General features: G+C 46.9%; 1 protein-coding gene across 5 annotated transcripts in view; it reads right to left on the bottom strand.

Annotated features, from left to right (window-relative positions):
• The window catches only part of ABTB3 (ankyrin repeat and BTB domain containing 3), a 278,504-nt gene that overhangs the window by 10,596 nt on the left and 248,497 nt on the right, over positions 1-19,411 (bottom strand). For all 5 annotated transcript variants that reach the window (XM_074326264.1, XM_074326262.1, XM_074326263.1 and 2 more), the window contains 4 exons: positions 10,697-10,802; positions 5,762-5,864; positions 3,394-3,475; positions 935-1,003 (listed from right to left, as the gene is read on the bottom strand). In XM_074326264.1, the coding sequence (XP_074182365.1) occupies positions 935-1,003; positions 3,394-3,475; positions 5,762-5,864; positions 10,697-10,802 (360 nt within the window). The remainder of the gene's footprint in view (positions 1-934; positions 1,004-3,393; positions 3,476-5,761; positions 5,865-10,696; positions 10,803-19,411) is intronic.

The following is a 19,411-nucleotide window of genomic DNA, read 5'->3' as shown; positions in this document are numbered from 1 at the left end:
GCCACGCACTGTTCTCAGCACCTTAGACACACAGGAACTCTTAAAATCCTGACAACACAACGAGGTAGGTATCATTACCCCCATTTTATAGGTAAGGAAACTGAGGCTCAAAGAGGTTAAATAACCTGTCTCAAATCACACAGCTCAGAAGGGGCAGAGCCTGGATTTAAATCCAGTCTGGCCCAGAGTCCATGTTTTAACCACTGTATGGGTTCACCGCGTGAATTGATTGGGTTCTGACATCTCAGACCAGGCAGGTACCCTGCACATCAGACACCTGAACGAGGTCCTGGCCGTTTGATCCAGATTATCGGAGTGATTTTGGCTTTGGGTTCAAAGCTCCCAGCTTTGGGTAGAAAAACCAACAAGGGTTCTCCTTTTAGGAAAGAACAGAGGAAATCTTGACCTTGGACAGAAAAGTGCAGAACAAGCCCCCCTGGAACAGGATGAATCACCAACGGCTGACGGCAAACGCGACAGCCGAGGTGCCATGCTATGGGAGTGAGGGATGGTCAACATGCATGAAGCCAGGAGAGCTTGTAACTGGCTCTCGGCATCTGGTCAGCGGACAGTGCTGTGATCTGAGGAATGTTTTCAGATAATAGAATTCTCTTACAAATGACAAGGGGAAGAAGTCATCAAGGATAGTTCCTGATGATGACATTTGAGCCCCCAGCTGTGCTTGGAGCCTCAGACTCTTCAGTAGATTTCCTTTAGCTCACCTTCCAAAGCCAGTAAAATTGGGATTGAGCTAGAGCACCCAACACCCCAGCCTTCCAGAGGGTGATAAGAAGCCTTCTGTTTGAGTCAAGCAGGCTTCTAAAGCCTGCATCCAAAGGAAAACCCAACACAGGTCCTCCAGACCTGCTCACGTGTGCTGGTGACCTGATTTACAAAGGCGCCCCCTCCCCCAATGACAGGCAGAATTCCTTACCTCCATTATCTCATTGTTTTTAATGAGAAGTGACTCTGCGCCCCCGTAGTAGAGATACTGCATGACCAGCTGGAAGAAAGAACACAGTAAACAGAGGATCAGTGGCACACACCATCATCTTCAAATCTTATTAAAATCAAGTCATTCCCCTAGCACTTCTCTTATAAAGGCCAAACCAGTATCAGCCACAATAATAACTGCCCCGAACACAGGGCCTCTCCATGTATAAAGCGCTTCTCCATCACATTATCTCATTGACTCAAGGTTTAGCCGTGGATTTGACATGCTGCTCCTTAGTGGAGACCTTGCGGCTAATGGCATTTAAATTGGGCTGTCCCATGCCCCCTTCAGACTCTGCCAGCACAAGCCTTTTCTGCAAGGGGGCGAAACGAACCATCATTAGGCTGAACGGCCTGTTTATGGAGTTGTTTTCCTTGGCAGCTGTCAAGCTGCATGACGTAGGGCTTGAAACAGCATCCACAGCCTCCTGGAGGCCCCAAGGCCAGGTGCAGCCTCTGCTGTGTCTGGCTCCTGCCTGCCTGTGATGTTGAACAGTCTTGGAGGGAAGGAAACTCAAAGCAGTCTCATTTAGTAAAATGCTTCTGTCAGCATGGAAGTGAAGTGAACAGGCCCCTGGGACCCTCTTGCTGGGTTGAGTTCAGCCCGACTAGGCCTATTTCAAGCCACAAATGAGGCTTTTTTTTTTTTTTTAAACGGGGAAGGAGGCAGGTAGAAGGAATAGTCCCTGGGGCCTGCTCAGTCTTCCCCATTACAGGAGCTTGAGGCTCGTGTGGCCGGGAAACCTTCCCCAGTCAAAAGCAATTACAGGCCTTGATTCTCCTGGACCGTGCCTTCCTGAGAAGGCCACTCATTCAGTGCATCTGCTGAATTTGTTGAGTGACATGGCAAGCCAGGTTCTTGTGAGGGGACCTCCCCAACCAGACCCCAGCCTCATGGTGTACGTGTCCTGTTCCCGAGCATTCAGAGAGCTGGGGACACAGCTGCTGCCCTCAGGCCTGGGTGACTTTCAGGGAGGGCCAAAGTCCCCACAGTAGGGAGGCAGTTAAGAGATTGGGTCTGGGGGTCAGGAGAAGAGCTACCTGGAGGGGCAGCTGGAAGGTTTGAGAGAGATGATGTACAGCAATGGTTCTCAGAGGTGATGCACCAGCATCACCTAGGTTCTAGCAAGAAACGCGAGTTCTCAGGCCCCTTCCCAGACGTACAGAATCAGGAATTCCTGAGTACAGAATCAGGAATTCCAGGGGTGGGGCCCAGGAATCTGCATTTTAACAGTTTTCTGTGTTTTAACAAACATCCCTCCCTGGTCATGACCAGCCTTGCCTCTTACTTATCTCTGAGTTGTCTCATCAACCCTCTTAAGAGTCTCCTGAGGGCTGGCCTCAGTCTTACCCACTCGTGTACTCTTTCTAGGGCCGTCCTTCCAGAATTGAACCAGACGAAACAAGGTCCTATTCAGAATCCTATGAACTTCATCCCCAGGGTACCCACGTTGGCTTACTAACCCTGGCTGGTGGGAGGACAACATCAAGGGACCGCAATCGCCCCTGCAGGCCTCCCCTGTACGGATGTAAGCAGCCCACCAGGACTCACGCCCTGGATGAGACTCGGAGCTCTAGAAATGGGCTGCAAAGACGGCTTGGGGGTGGTGGTGAATTTCTATTAGCTGCAAGGATGTCCTTGTGGGGCAGGCCTTATGAATCAGGCATGAAGGAAGGTGGAAAAGGGAAGAAAACTGCTGTGCCCCCTCCCTCAGAGATGCCACATAAACCAAAACCCATCGTTAGTGGTAATGGACTTCCCCCAAATGGAAAGAGACACGGTAATGTCATCTGGCCTTCACAGAGAGATCTTGCTTTCCTAGTGATATACATTAGGTTTATGTTAGATTCAGATCAATATTAAAATGATATTGGATTCCCCAAAGTCCACAAGTTCCCGATCACAATTGTCTCAACCACAGTTCTGGGACTTCACACCTACTCACCCCCCAACCCCCCGATTTCTTAAGCCCTAAGCCTTCCTATGGCTCACAAACTTCTCAGCCTTCAGTATTTCGGCTAACACCTCATCCAGGAAGCCTTCCCCAATTTCCCTGGTCTGAGATGCCACAGCACGTTGGCTCACCCCTCTCTCTCACACACCCCACATTATACTATAGTAATTAATTACTCAGTTACCCCTCTGGACTGAGTCCCCAGGAGAGGACTATCCTTGATCCTCTGCCCCCAGGTCCCAGCACAGTGTCAGGCGCATAGTAGGTGCTCAAGTAACGCTGTAGGGATGAATGGATGGAAAATGGGAAGGGCGGTGTGAGGAGGGGGCCAAGAGCACAGGAGACTTATGATCGGGTGCAGTGGTACGTCGCAGGTCAAGGACTGGAGGGAACCACCTGTACCCTGCGCCCACCACCAGTGTTCCAGGCCACAGCAGGGGCTCACCTGAAAGATGGGGTACTTCACATAACCAATCTCTATGCAGGTGCTGTCATTTGTTGGTTTGCTAGAGAGGAGCGCTTTGAACCTGAACAAGAACACAAAACGAGAGAGAGAAAGACTCACCAACACATCCACAGCTTGCAAGAAACTCAGCTCTTTTATCTCTTCTAACTCTCGACATACAACGACGACATATCCAGGTTTCTTATAATTTAATCCCCCTCCCTATATGGTTCCATAATCCAACATGAAGTTAAAACTCAACTTGAAAAACAACAACAACAAGTGTTTATTTCTCAGGCAGGTGATTAGAAAAGAAAGAATGCCTTTTGAAACCCATCCCATCTTGCAGGGCCCGTCGCAAAGGCTGGCTCCTTCATGGAGTCTTTCCTGAGCTCAGGTTTCACTCTGGTGCCCACACAGCCCCCCCATCCCGTTCTTCCATCACCCATACAACCTTTGCTCCAAGAGGGCAGGGACTTCCACCATTTCTGTCTCTGCTTCATTCTCAGAGCCAATACCAGTCTGGACCTGATGCATTGTGGGTATTGAATCAACATCTGTTGATGACCTAATGATATCCCTATGGCTGACCTGCTGTCTGGGGTTTTAGAAGCACTTTCCTGCCACCGACTAAACTACACACTCCTTGACAGTAGAGACCCCGTCATTGGAATACACTGATACTCAATATATTTAAGAATAAGCTCTCTGGGATTTTTAAAATTAAACTTTTAATTTTGAAATAATTACAGATTTACAGAAGAGTTGCAAAGATACTACGGAGTTCCTGTTTACATTTCCCCCAGTGTCCCCCAATGTTAACTAATGTTAACTACGCAGCCAAGGTCCCTTTGTCAAAACTGAGAAATTAACATCAGTACAATGTTGACTTGGTTCTTCTATGGTGTTGCAACCGAGAGCTACGCAAGGGACATGTTTTTCTTGTGGTGCAAAGCAGACATCTGGGGTTTGTATTTGGTTGTGTGGGGGGCACTGTGGATGCCAGGATGCTTTTACGGTTCATGAAGTGCTGGGCACACACATTCCTTAGCCAACTTCCCAGAAGTGGATTCCGCTTCTGGGTCCCCAGCGTCCTCAGCCTCTGCTCACCTGGTGGCCTGTCTCCTTCTCCATCTTTCAGCATCAGTCTCTCCTCTGCCCAGCTTCACTGATACTGTTCAGGTCCCTGGAGAATGTGGTTCTAAATGGTCAACCCCATCTCATCTCAAATCGAGAGGCTGAGAAAGGGCAGTGGCAGAGCTGGCAGGAGGGTGTTATACTGTTGTCACCTCCACAGTTAGGGAAAAGTAAGATTCAGAACCTGTGTACACGTATTTTGGTGACTTATGCCAAAGTTTCCTGGTATTTGGAGAGCAGGCCCATCATGGCCGCTGTGTATGAGGTTTCAGGTTGTTCGCTGCACAAGGCAGTTGGCTGAGGGAGCTAAAATTCAATCCATGCTCTGCTCTTCACGCTCTGCCCCACACGTGCTGTTTGCCTAGACAAACAGGCCCTTTGGCAACGTCACACAAAGGTGCAACTGTTTACTCTGGTGGCAGCCCTGTATTGATTTTTTGTTTTTATTGTAAGTAAAAAACATGTAACAAAATTTACCATCTTAACCATGTTTAAGTGTACAGTAATGTTATGTATACCATGTTTCCCGAAAAGAAGACCCAGTATTACATTAGGTTATATTATATTATACCCAGTATTATATTATATTATATTACATTATATTATGTTATATTATACCCGGTCTTATAGTAAAATAATTTATTATTATAAATTATATTAATTTTTGCTCCAAAAGATGCTTTAGAGCTGATTGTCCGGCTAGGTCTTACTTTCGGGGAAACACGGTATTCACATTGTTGTACAACCCATCTTTAGAACTTACTCTGTGCCCATTAAACACTAACTCCCCATTCCTCCTGCCCCCAGCCCGTGGCAACCACCATTCTACTTTTTGTCTCTGTGAATCTGACTACTCATATAAATGGAATCATGCCGTATTTGTCTTTTTGTGACTGGCTTATTTCACTTTGCATAACATGCCCAAGGTTCAGCTGTGTTGTCGTACGGGTGAGAAATGCCCTCCTTTTTAAGGCTGAATAATGTATGTATATACCACATTGGGTTTCTCCAGTCATCCACGGATGAACACCTGGGTTGCTCCTACCTTCTGACTACTGTGAACAACATTGCTGTAAATATGGTGTACGAAAGCTCTGGACAGTCTTGAATCCTTGATTTTGAGAAGATAATCTGCCAGTCTAGGAGATACCACCGAACTTGAACTTCAGAGAATAGGAATAGCAACAGCCACACTCATAATTCAGCTGCTTTCCCAAGTGATGACACATACCTTGGAGAGGCTGTAAATAACAGCACTTTGTGAGCATAAAATGGTCTTCCTTCTACCAGAAAGGTGACATCAGACATTTCTTTATTGTTGAGGAAATGAGGATCTAGAGTAGGAAAGGGAAAAACGGAAGCTTTAGCAGAGAGAAGAGTGAAGTTTAGATTCCTCTTTTGGAAAGTGCCACTAAGAGCTGACGGGATAAAATGCTCCCTCGTGACACAGTGACCAAACAGGAGCTAGCTCAAAGGAATGCTCAAACCACTGAAATTGGTTTTCATAGGAAACCTTCATAGCTTATTCGTGATGAGAAGTAGCCCTTCCCCATAGAAGACTCACTCATAGCCTGAGTTCAGACAACTTTCAGGTGTGAGCGGTAAACACCTGCCCTCTTTGCCTCTAAGAATGTCACTCACCTCATCTTTGCTCCTCCTTCTCAGGCCCAGTGTCCTCCCTGCCTGATGGAATTGGTTGAGAAAAGCTGTCCCCTTACAGCTGTGTTCCAGGTGATTCGAAATCCAAGCCCTTCTTTCCCTGGGTGAGTGGCCAAAAAGCGACTCCCCCACCCTCGTCTCCAATAATAACAAAGGAGATAAAACGAGTACGTACTGAGCACTTACGACGTGCCAGGTGCCGTGCAAGCTGGCACTGACATGTGTAAGCTCATTCAACCTGGGAGATAGGGGCCACTGTCAGGTGTTGAGCTGAGACGACTGAGGCACACAGAAGTTAGGGTGACTGGCAGAAGCCAGTGACAGGTGGAGAAGCCAGGATTTGAATGCAGCCGTTCTGATGGGAGGGGCTGCTTTGCTCAGCGCCAGCATTCTCTCATTTCAGCCATGTAGGCCTCGGGCTGCTAAGGTGCCCGTCTGTCCTCTGCCCTGAACTTCTGCCAACGTCCCCCACCTCTACCCCTACCAGGCTCCACCTCGCTCAGTCTCTAAGTCTGTCCCAACTGAGGCAAGAGGGCAAGGTGGCTGTGACCTCTGGTGGGGCTTCCTCTTAGGTCACCCACCCTGTTAATTCACTGGAGCTGCGTGCCCCAGGGTGGACCTTTATGAGTCTCTAAATTGAAGATTATTCAAGTTCCTGAGGCTGGGGACCCCCCGCATTCCCTGCTCAGGTGAAAAAGAGCAAAATGCTCTTTGTCCAGAGCCTCTCATCCCTGCAGATGGCACCACCATCTACCAGTTGCCCAAGCCGGGGATCCAAAGGCAACAGGATACTCTCCTCTCCAGGACTCACTCAGATCTAGACCACCACAAACACTGTCCTTTCTTCCCCCTAAGTGCTTCTCAAGTCCATCTCCTCTGCCACTGCCCTCCCAGAGCTACATTCTCTCCTGTCTGGGGACCTACAGGAGCCTCTGTGGGTCCTGCCTCCACTCTCGGTCCCGTCAGTCAGTCACCCTTCCTAAAGACAGATCTGACCCCACCCCTCCTCTGCTGTAAACCTTTCAAGATCTCCCAGTGCTCTGAGTGCGAACTCAACAAAGCTCCTGTGACTGGCAGCGGCTGCCTTCTCCGGCCTCTCCCATCACAGGCCCATCAAACTGCATGGGTGCTTGAGCCTCTGTCACCTCTGGGCCTCTGCACAGGCTGCTCCTTCTACTTAGAACACTCTGGCAACACCTTCCAAACCTGGCAAACCCCTACGTGGTCGTTGACCTTCCGCGCACCCTTGAAGGCACGCCTGATCTCTCCGCCCATCCCAGCCTGACTGAGCGTCCTCCAGCTGTGCGCTCCCAGCACCTGTACTGTGCCTGGTGTCACCTCATGGCTGCACTGTACCCACTCTTATTTGTCTGCTTCTCCCTGCGCCCTGCACGCTCAGGAAGGCAGGACCTTGCCTGGCCTTTTCACATCCTTTCCTCTGTGTCTAGCACAGAAAGATGGTCGAGTATGGAGTAAGGGTGTGGGGCTTAGAAGCCAGAAATCTCAGCTGTGTGACCTTGGGCAAGTTATTAAACCGCTCTGTGCCTCAGTTTCCCCTTCTGTAAGATGGGACTGGTAATATCCATTATACACCTACATTGTACAGTTGCAATGAGCATTAAATGAATTAATTTACGTAAAGCACTTAGCAAATTGGCTGACATTGTCTGAATAAACATGACCATTATAGTAGATGTTCAATTAATTATTTTTTTTTGCATGAATGAAAGAATGCCTGACCCTTGCTTCAGACTCTTGTTCTCGGAGCCTGCTGAGGACATCAGGCCCCTTCTTAGCCTGGGACCTGCTTGCTATCGACAGGCTCTTCCTCAGGGGTTCAAGGTCTGTCCTGAAATCAAACTCGAGCTGCTTTGTATGACTGGATTTAGGCTGTCCTCACCCATTGAAGGCAGGCCAACCCCCTGGATTCCTGGGGGCCATGACCCCTCAGCTGTTGGGCCCACCCTGTCTGACTTTACCTTGGACCCTGGCCTGGACCCATTTTTGCCCAAAGCCTGCTGTAACTTGGACCCAGAACGGGCCTTCATGGATGATTCTTCTTACTCAGCCCTCAGAGGTGGGACGGCCCGGCCCCTCCGTCCTGAGCTGCCCCAGATGGTGGTCCTGGTGTTCCTTCTCTCTTCTCTGTCAGCTCGCGTAACTACCTCACCTCTTCCCATGAAGAAGTTTTAATATAAATCATCAAAAAGGCACAAAAAGTCAAAATCACCTGTAATCCCAAAACTTCTAGAACTATCCAGGTAAAGGGAAGACAGCCTACAGGGAAAGGCCTCAGAATTGACTAAAACTCACTTCTCCACTTGCTATAAAGACTGTTAACAATTGGGAGTGACTTTCTCCCTCGTCTCAGCAACCTGCCTCCCTCTGCTCACTGTCTCTCACTCCCACTGTGTACCTCCAACCAGCCCACACTCCTGTTTTCCAAATGGCTCCTCCTCCTCCTTTTCGGTTTTTTTTTTACCTTCTCTCCCAGAATTCATTGGGATATACTACAAAAAAGTCAGGCATGTGCTTACCAGTTTGCAGAGTTCCTGCCACTCTCTAATGTTTCACAATGAGCCCGTTTCACTCATTTACAGGACCTGCCTGGCTCTCTAGAGATGCCAGTTTGGGACCCTTGTCACTAATCATTCTTATCTTTCCTTTAAAGCAGGTCCCTAAAGAACCACTGTTTGGCAAACTATAGTTATCCTAGCTTGAAATGCTATATCGAAGATGTAAAATTCTCCATGCTCTATATTCCATTTATTAATAATGATATGTTCTCCCTTTTTCTTCCCTATTGTGAGCTTTGAGGCTCTCAGGCTTGCCTTCCTTCTCTTGTGCTAACACTTGGAATTCCAAAGCTTGGCAAAACAAAACAAAACAGAAAACAAATACCCTTCCCTTAAAGTTGCTGATAAAAGAAATCTCAGTAAGTTCTGGAGGAAAAAAATGTTCCTTTTTCTCCTATAGTTACAGAAAAGCAGACTTTTATGCCGTGCCATTAAAACAGCCCTTGCAAATATTTGCTCTAACAAGGGTGTCTTGTAAGACACCCAGATATCAGAGAATTGCTATGTCGTGAGAATATACCCTTCAGTCTCTAACATCTATTAATATGATTGGTCTTTATAATTTGTTGTGCTTATAACATTTTAATTAACACCTATTTTCTACAAGGTGGGAATACTTGTAGTTTTGGTACATCCTGATTTGCCCACAGAATGGGTGGAAAGAGAAACAGATAACCTTTGACTCAGCTGCTAAGTTTTTCATTTAGCAAAAAAAGTTGTGTCATTTATATGAACCCGTTATTCAAGACAGGAACAAAAACACTTTAAAACGGTTCCATGAATTCAGCCTTTTCACTCATTTAAACTAGCTCACCTGTTTCAAAAGTAATGGTTTTGCTAAAGAGTAGAATTTTCAGATGCTTCCAGTGCTCAAACATTTCCCAGTCTTTACAAGAAAAGGAGCTAGGAAGTTGGAAAGTTCCCCAATCTTCACTGTAAAAGGAATCCCCTATCCTGAATATAACTCCCCAGGCAGCAAGGAGACAGGCCACTGCAACTGACAGCTCATGTTTCAGGTTTCAAGGAAGCCGAGTATCCCCCCCCCCTCCCCCGGACTCTGATCAACAAGGCTTCAGCAGCCCCAAGATCCTCTGAATGAAATCAGTGCCTGATGGAAAGGTTGTCTCCTGGAAAATCCCAGAAGCTGGGACCGCAGAATGATGGAATCACAGCTTCGGGTGGACCTGGGTTCAGGCCCTGCCCCACCTGATCCGATACTGCAGGCTCTGCAGAGCCTCCCTTTCTTCAGCTGTGACAGGATGACTGTAGTGCCTGCCTCCTGGGGGGGGGGAACACGGGGGGGGGGGGGCTTGAGACAGGGTCGGTCAGGCGCTTGGCTCAATGCAAGTGTCCAAGAAGAATAGAAAGTGGTTATCGCTGCCAGTCTCTTCAGCTCAGGTGAGTTCCCCAGTGTGTGTGTGTGTGTGGGGGGGGGTGGGGTGGGGGTGGGGGTGGGGGCGGTACTTGTTCCCTCATCCTCCTAGTTCCTTACAGAAGGACCCCATTCGAGCAACACTGCTGGCCAGTCACTGTCGTCTGCTCATTCCTCCTCAGGCAGGAAGAGGGATGTCTTAGAAGGGAGAGGAGAGGGGAAAAAGCTGCCATGCACAGCTCAGCCTGCTTTTGGAATCCACCTGCCTGCAGAGCTGGGGAGGCCTTGCTGTTACTGCCTGTGACTGCGGGAGAAAATCCCTCAGTCAGAGGAAGGAGGTTATCGGTGAGTCTCCGTGTTCCTCTTCCTCAGGTATATTCTCCAGTTTGATCACGTGACAAAGGTGATATCCTGATCTCCCCCTGCTTGACTCCTGTATCTATCTTGTTTGTCCCTGAATAACCGCCCCCCCACCCTTCTTTTATGGCGTTTGTTCCCTCTGCGTCCTCAAATCACAAAGCAATAGCTCACTTTAGGGCAGCGCCAGAGAAACACTTACCCAAGCGCGAGGTCTGCTTCCGCTTGATCTCCGTGAGCTTGGGGATGGGGTAGGGCCCATAGCAGTGAGTGAAGATGACACACAGCTGCTGGCTGATCACTTCGTTCTGCGGAAAAGAAAGAACAGCTCACCTTGCGGGGGCTGTGCACGACCTCATCAAAGCTGTTGCCAGGGGTGTGACCCCCCAGGCCAGAGGAGCCCACAAACTCACCACAGGTTCCAAGAGAAATTGCCCTGGGCATCACATATTCAGTTTGTCCTGGCAAGCCCTGGGTTGCGTGCTCTGTTTCTCAGCTATTTCTAGTAGGTTTGTTGGTGAAAGATTAATTTGTAATTAAAATCCTTCTCTCTTGCCCTACTCATTTACTCTCCATTGGAAAACAGGTTTTGGAACTCATGGAATGGAAAATAAGTTTCTACCTCAAACATTTATCAATACTCCAAAATTCTGGAAGCAGCTAATGTCCTGGAGATACCAGCAGGAAACCCTTTTGATCTCGTGACTGTCTCTATCACCAAGGCACAAATGGTCCTGATTCAGCTTTCTTATGAATTTGATTCTGGTGCGGAGGCATTTCTGCATCAGGAGTACTCAGCTGAAGCACTTTCTCCAAAAAAGGGGGGAGGAAACAGTTGTGCCACCCAGAACCACAGCTGCCACTGATTATTGCTCAGGGACGAAGGAACCTGTTTCTGACTGATGCCCGTTCTTCATGGTTTTGCCTCTTCCCTGTGGGGGCCCAATGCTGTTCCCCAAGCTCCCTCCAACTGCAGGTGTGCAGGAGAGCCACGTTTCACAGCACTTGGATGCCTTTTATTGGGTGAAGGGGGTTGAAACTTGGGGCTCCAAAGGGGGGTTCGATAGACATTTATAATGTATTTTAAAAAGTAGGTTACAACACAGTTTGTAGCATGTATTCTGGGAAATAAAGCCGTATATACGTATTTGGATTGACAAGTATTTATAAAAAAAGGTCTGGAAGAATACAGTAACTACCTTTGGGTGGGATTATGTTTTCTTTGTATCTATATTTTCTACAACAAACAAACAGTGCTTTTGTGATAAAAACAACACATATTCTATTTGATTTTAAAGGATGGGTTTGGAACAACTAATGATGTCAGTGGTGCAAGCTATTCATCAGTCTAATTCTTTGTGTTCCCCAAGCAGAAGGATACAGCTCAGCGCATGAAAAGAAAATCCAACCCTTTGATTAAAGTGGAGGAGATCCCAAAAGGCACCATGTCACTTCAGACAGGATCCACAGAGGTGCCTAAGGGGATGCAATCATATTGGATGGAAAAAGGGACTCTGCTTTCAAAGACGATGCCTTATAAACCGAGGGTGTTAAATGCTCCTGTCACTTCATGCAAAGTGACTGCCTGTCTCCTGGCTTCACGCAGCGGTTCTCAGAAGGTGGTCCCCTTATCAGCAGCGTCAGCATCCCCTAGGGGCCTGTGAGATCCCATCCCGGACCTTCTGACTCAGAAATGCTAGGGGTGGGGCCCAGCAATCTGTATTTTCACAAGTTTCCTGGTGATTCTGATGCTCCCTTAGGTTTGCGAGCCCCCGGTTTCATGTACTGAAATTCTGTCTTGGGTTTGACCTGGGCTGGGGGCTGTAAATTGGTTTCCTCTGCTCTAAGGCTCTGCCACTGAAACGTGCTCAATCGACCAGCAGCAGAAGCGTCACCGTGGACAGTGCAGGGATGCAGACTCTCACCTGAGGCCCACTGAGCCAGGAGCCACAGTAACACGCTCTGCACGGGACTCCCAGGCATGTTCGAGAAGCGCTGTGTGGTAGGCAGGATTATGGCCCCCAGGAGACGCCTGCCTTAATCCCTGGGACTGAGTGTCCTGAGAAATCCCGCTTGTGAATATGTTACCTTGCAGGCAAAGGGGACTCTGTAGGAGTAATTAAAGTTACTAATTAGCTGACCTTAAAGAGGGCGATCATCCTGGATTACCTGGGTGGGCCTTTATACTCAGAGGCAGAAAAGGAATCCAGAAGAGAGGAGGGATATTTTATACCTGAAACTAATATAATATTGTATGTCAACTCTAATAGAAAAAAAGTTTAAAAGGTGAGGGAGGAGAGGAAGTTAGAGGGATTAGAAGCTTGAGGACTCGCTGTGCTGTTGCTTGAAGATGGGGGCGGGGGGCACATGGCGCGCTTCAGAGGGAAAGCAGACCATGATACTAGGAAGAAAATGTGACCCCCAGCTGACAGCCAGCAAGGAAATGGGACCTCAGTCCTACAACCACAAAGAACTGCATTCTACTCAAATCTGAATAAGCTTGCAAGTGGATTCCTCCCTAGAGCCTCCAGAAAGAAGCACAGCCTTGCTGACACCTAATGTTGGCCTTGTGAGACCCTCACCAGAGAACGCAGTAGAGACACTATGCCTGGACTTTTGACCCATGAAATAACAAACGGGTGTCGTCTTCAGCCTCTGAGTTCTGGCGGTTTGTTACTGTAGCAATACAAAGAACACTAATACACCTTGTGTTGCGTGAACCTCAGGGACACTACATTTCGTCATCCCTGAGACCTCAGAGTGCCAGACAAACTGTGGACGCTCAATAGGTACTTGCAGATCACAAGATAAGACAAGGCTGTCCTCTGCAAGATGCTCTGGGCAGACTGATGAGTAGCACTGGTGTCACTCATCTGGACCAGGGTTTGTCTTGTGAGCCTTGCTGGTGAGTCAGCCCCGTTTCATCCATTCATGATGAAGGAATGAAAATCCATTTTCTGGACTTGGTGGCCTCTGAGAAGGACCTGAGCGGCCAGTGGACTCTTCTGTGGGGCTTTTTTTTGGGGGTGGGGGTGGGGGTGGTGGTTTTAATTCAATTCAACATTACTTAAGCATCTAGAAGGTGTCCTGCTCTGTGAAAGGAGCTGTATTCAAGGCAGTTAAAAGCAGGCAGGGCAAGACCCCTCCTCTCCAGGAACTCACAGGTCAACCTCACTTACTAACTTTAATATGTCACCTGAGAAAGGAAAGACAAGGTCTGGCTATGTCAACTCCAAATGCACAACGCTCAAATACTCAAACATTATCTGGGAGGAGCATAACTGCCCACTCCTAAGGGAGGACTGCCCACAGAGACTTGATTTCAAAGAGCGCTGCAGTCTTGAAATGGGGGGGGGGGGCAGGGGGTAGTGAGTTTGTGATGGAGAAACCTGATAAACACTACCTCAGTCAGGTGATCAGTGGTGATAATTCATATTGATAGAATGTACCTTTGATAAGATGTGATGAGAATGGCACTTTACCTCTGTGATCTTCCTCCCCAAAACCCATAGCCCCAGTTTAATCATGAGAAAAACATCACATATTCTACTAGAGGGCATCCTACAAAATATCTGACTAGTACTCCACAAAATGTCAAGGTCATCAAAAACAAGGAAAGTCAGAGGAACTGTCTCAGCCAAGAGGAACTGGGTCCTCAGGACTCGGAACTGTGCGGCCACAGAGAACTAAACGGGAATGAAGCAAAATCCTTAATCCCAGTTACCAGGAGACTCTCTAAGATGGAGTCCTGTGGATTTCAGGGCTGACATCTTTCCTTTCATGCTCTGCCTCTCACTCCTCTCCTAAAAAGATACCAAAACACTTTCTTTTCTTTGCAAAGGAGTGCTAGGACTGTCCCAAAAGTCCTTTACAGGTGGTTTAGGCAGGGGTTCTACACAGGTAAAAACATGGACCAGATGGAGTGGGGGGGCCCAGTCTTGGCTCCTCGCTTACTAGCTCTGAGACCTTAGGAAAATTACTCAGCTTCTCTGAGCCTCGGCGTTCTCTTCCAAAGTGGATTTAAAATACCTCCTTGGTGAGGTTGCTATGAGGGTTCAAAAAGATAATGCATCACAATACAACATTAGGTTGAACAAAAGGCAAGTGTCAATATTTGACCATTTTTGAACCCATGAAACAGCAATTTCCCATAATTAAAATTAATCTCTATTTTTCTAGATTCTAAAATGTCATAGAATTACTAGCAGCTTTTAGGAAAAGAAAAAAAACTCAATGCAATAAAAATACACATCCATCTTTAAGATCCATTTCAAATTGAGAAATGCAAAAAGGTACAAAAAACTGTATCTCAAAATCAAGAGAATGTGGAATTACTGTTACTTTCCAGGGTCACTGACAGTGAATTCTTTGCCTCAATCCATCATCAATAGCGATTCATCCCTACAGACGGGCCGAATATGCTGGGCTGACTTGTGAGCAGTGAGCCCCTCTCTGCTGGAGCACACCTGGAAAAGGTAGAGGTGGGCAGGTTGTACGGCCCCAGAGGGATTCCCCGAGGTCAGCACATAGCCCCGAATGTGTCACACACCCCAGTGAAGTTGTGTACAAGATGAACTTGAACATACAATGAACTTGAAGTGCTTTTCAATCATCACCCTTTTATTTTGATATATACCTTCTATTCATGGAAAGTGTTGAGTTTTCTATTTATGGTAGTAATATAATGTTTCTTTCTAAATACATTTAAGGGAAGGTAAGATGACTTAAAGAAAAATATTAAGTAATTAATAACCAGTAAAAATATTTACTGGTTTTATTCCTTTAGGAATTAAAGGGAAATCAGACATTTTTAGATGAAGGAAAATTAAGAGAATTTGTCACCAGGATACCTACCCTAAAAGAACAGCAGAAGGAAGTTCTTGAAACAGAAAGGTAAAAATAAAAGAGGGAACTTTGGAACATCAGGAAGGAAGAAAGAATATGGTAAGCAAAAATATGGGCAAATATAATAGGCTTTCTTTTTCCTCTTGAGGTTCCTAATTATGTTTGATGGTTGATGCAAAAATTATAACAGTCTGATGTGGATCTAAATGTATGTAGATGAAATATTTAAAGACGGTTATGTCATAAATGGGTGAGGGTAAAGGGATATGACGGGAGATAAGGTTTCTATACTTCACTTGAACTGGTAAAATGATGACACCAGTAGATTTCAATGTTATGTATATATAATGTAATACATCAAGCAACCACTAAAAAAAGTTATACAATGAGATATACTCAAAAACACTATAGATGAATAAAAATTGAACTAAAAAAAATGTTCAAGTGCTCCACAGAAAGGCAGGAAAAAGAAAAGAAAGACCACACAGAAAACAAAAAATAAGATGGCAGACTTAAGCCCTAAAGTATCAATAACTGAATAAAATATAAATGGTCTAAATATTCCAATTAAAAGACAGAAATTGGCAGAGTGGATGAAAAGCCCAATTACATGCTATTTATTAGAAAATCACCTCAAATATAATGACATAGGCAAGTTGAAAGTAAAAGGATAGAAAAAATATCAAACATTAATCAAAGGAAAGCAGGAATGGTGATATTAATATCAGAATAAGGAGACTTCAAAGAAAATTAGCAGATGCAGAGAGGAGCATTACATAATGAAAACAGGGTTAAGACACCAAGAAGACACTGCAGTCCTCAATGTGTATGCCCCAAATAATAGTGCAGCAAAGTACGTGAATCAAAAACTGATAGAACTGAAAGGGGAAACAGACAAATCCACAATGATAACTGCAGACTTTAACACTCCCTCCCTCAACTAGAATAACTAGACGGAAAATGTATACGATATAGAACAACATCATAACCAACAAGATGTCATCGACACGTATAGAACACGCCACTCAACGATAGCAGAAAGCACATCTTTTCAAGTGCCTGTGGAACCCATACCAAGATAGACCATGTCCTGGGCCTTACAATAAATCTCAAAATTTTTAAAAGATTGAAATAATACAGAATATGTTCTCCAACCACAGTGGAATCAAAGTAGAAATCAGAAACAGAAAGACAACAGAAAATCTCCAAATACTTGGCAACAAAATAACACACTTTTAAATAAGCCATGAGTCAAAAAGGAAGTTTCAAGGGAAATAAAAATGCACTGAGCAGAATGAAAATAAAACATCAAAAACTGGGACACAGCTACAGTAGAACTGAGAAGTAAATGTATTGTATCAAATGCATACATAAGAAAAAAGGAAGTTTCAAATCAATAGTCTGAGCTTCTACCTCAAGAACCTAGAAAGAGAAAAGCAAAATAAACCCACAGCATCTGACCACAGGGCTATCACCCAGGCTTGGGGAATGCCTGACTTCACACTTTGTCACCTTTTCCTTCATGCCTGGTATATGTGATGTGTAATACCACACTTCACCAGTAGGGATTGCCATTGAACCCCATGCAAGAACAAATCGGACTCTTGAATACACCCTCCTTCCTTGACTGCCTCTTCCTACAAGAAGCTGCCCTGCCCCATCTCTGGCTCCTCCCACCCTCAATGATCAATCAGTACAGCTGTCTGGGAGCAGGCTCTAGTCCACACATCCTAGCAAAGGCCCCTCCCTTCTTCCTGGCCCCCAGCTGCGGCTGTCAGAGCTGTTGGCTGCCGCTTGGGACGTAGTGGCTAAGTGGGGCAGGACGGGGCGGCGGGGTGCTAGCTGTTCTATTTCTTGGTTTGGGTGTTGACCACACAGGTAGGTTTGTTTACCTTGTGAAAATTCATTAGGCTCTATTGTAATGATCTGGGCGCTTTTCTGTATGTATGTCAGACTTCAAAATAAAGTTTACTTTCAAAATCCATAGGTTAGGTTTACTTAAAACACAGGATGCCTCAGTAATTTTTGGAATTCCCACTATAGTGTGAAGGAAAACAAACAAACAAAAAACCACCCCCAAACAAAACCCAATTAGAACACCAGACCCTGGGAACAGAACTGGAAATGTTTTTCACGAAGGTGGTTTCTTAGGTGATTTCAGGTGAAAGCCTTCTTATCTATTTTCAAGTTGGGAGTGGGGGGTGAGGGGTGAGAGGCAGGGAGCATTTGGTTTTGAAAGCTTCCAGCAGGTTTTGCTCTCAATGGCACTGCTGAGGCTCATTACCCGAGGCCCCGCACACCTGCTCCCATTTTGGGCCTCGGTGGGACCTGATGTCAACTGACGTCAAACACCAATCCAGCCTGAAGGGGACCCTGAGATGCTGGGCTAAGGACGGGGCGTTCATGAGAAGACTGAATGGGACTCGCTCTGGACCCCAGGCCAGGTGCTCCAGGCTCAAAAAGCAGCTGGCGGGGTTGCTGCTGCCTTACTGTGGGACCATCCCTGCTGCCCTTTTCACTGTCACAGGCAGCCCATCAGCCAGTCTGGCAGCAGAACCCACGCTGCCTTTTTGGCTCAGAGGCCTATTTACCCCGTGACTTCACAGGCTCCACTGTCTTAGAGGGACCCCAGAGTTCCACAAAGCCTGTTCTGAGGCAAAGGGGTAAGAGGCTGGTGCTCGGGCTAGATCGCCTGGGTTCAGTCCCAGCTCTGCCACTTATCAGCTGTGTGACCTTGGGCAAGTTAGTCACCCCCTCTGTGCCTTGGTCTCCCCATTTGTTAAACGGGGATAAGAATAGTACTTGCTTGAAAGGTTGCTTGTGAGGATTAAATGAGTTAATCCTTATAATGTGCTTAGGCGTATGGGAAATAGGAACTATATATTTTAGCTTAAGAAAGTTCTCATTTAATATGTCTTGAGACAGCTCACTACAAAAGGGTTCCAAGGTCAGGTGAGTTTGGGAAACACCTGATTGCCTTTGTGAATTAGGCTATTCAAGGCTCTGCAGTAGAGAAATTGGGGTAATGTTATCCTGAGAAGAGGGGGCTGACATTCGGCTGGATACACATTGGTATTCACAGGCTCCTGGTCTCTGGGGATGGTTTCTGCAGAACACCCCTTGGGAAATACTGGAGGTACCACATCCCCTGCTGAGGCCATCATTACGATAGAGATTATAAAGCACTCACTAAGTGGCAGGGACAATTTGAAGGGCATTGACTCATTTTATCTTCACAACCAGCCTAAGAGGTTAGTTAAATTGAGGCAGAGGGAAGTTAAATAACCTGACTGGGGTCACAAGGCCAGTAACTGGCAGAGCCCGGTTTGAACTCCTGTAGTTGGGCTCCAGAGCTCAGGCTCTAAACCACTGTGCTATCCTGTCGTCTGTGGCCCCTGGGAAATCTTGGGGTATGTCTTGGCTGGGGCACAAACTCCTCACAGACTCTGAAGTGGACAGGTCCCCCTGGTGCTTCCACAGCCACAGTGGTGGGGCCTTTGTCACCCTGACCTGGGCTCTCCACCCCGATGGCTGGCCGGAGGAGGGTATGCCACAGCTGTCCATTCTCAGAGTTCCCCACCCACCCACATACCCAATGCCACACGGCCCACTGGCAAGGACTGGGTGTCTCTATGGTATCACCACATAAGTGACCCCAAAGAGATTTTTAAGAGCTGATGGCATGATAGCCCAAGGGCTGGATTGGGGTTTCGAAAGCATTGTTGCATTTCCCTGTTGCTGTGAATGCAGGTGCCAGGAGGAGTTAGGGGCCCATGAAAAAGGGGTGACTCTCAAGGGGTCAGAGCTGGGCTTACCCAATCCTCTGTACCCGAAAAGCCTTCCCCAGGGCTTGGCTCCCAGGAACCTCGGCAGGGCCCTGTCCATCCAGGGTGCTGCACCCATTTCCCTCTGCCTGCTGGCCTCCTATCTGTCCGTCAGACCTGTTCTAGTCTCGGCACCTCAATGGCACCTTCTCTGATCGTCTCACACCTCTCAGAGCCTGTGCCACCCAATTTTACATTGTTTCATAAACCATCTCAGATGCCTTTGGGGCACATGTGTTGGTATATCT

Source organism: Rhinolophus sinicus, linkage group LG02, assembly GCF_036562045.2.
Source record: "Rhinolophus sinicus isolate RSC01 linkage group LG02, ASM3656204v1, whole genome shotgun sequence".
In the NCBI taxonomy this organism is placed as follows: Eukaryota; Metazoa; Chordata; class Mammalia; order Chiroptera; family Rhinolophidae; genus Rhinolophus; species Rhinolophus sinicus.
The sequence above is the reverse complement of the archived record's forward strand: the minus strand, read 5'-3'. Positions and strand labels throughout refer to the sequence as shown.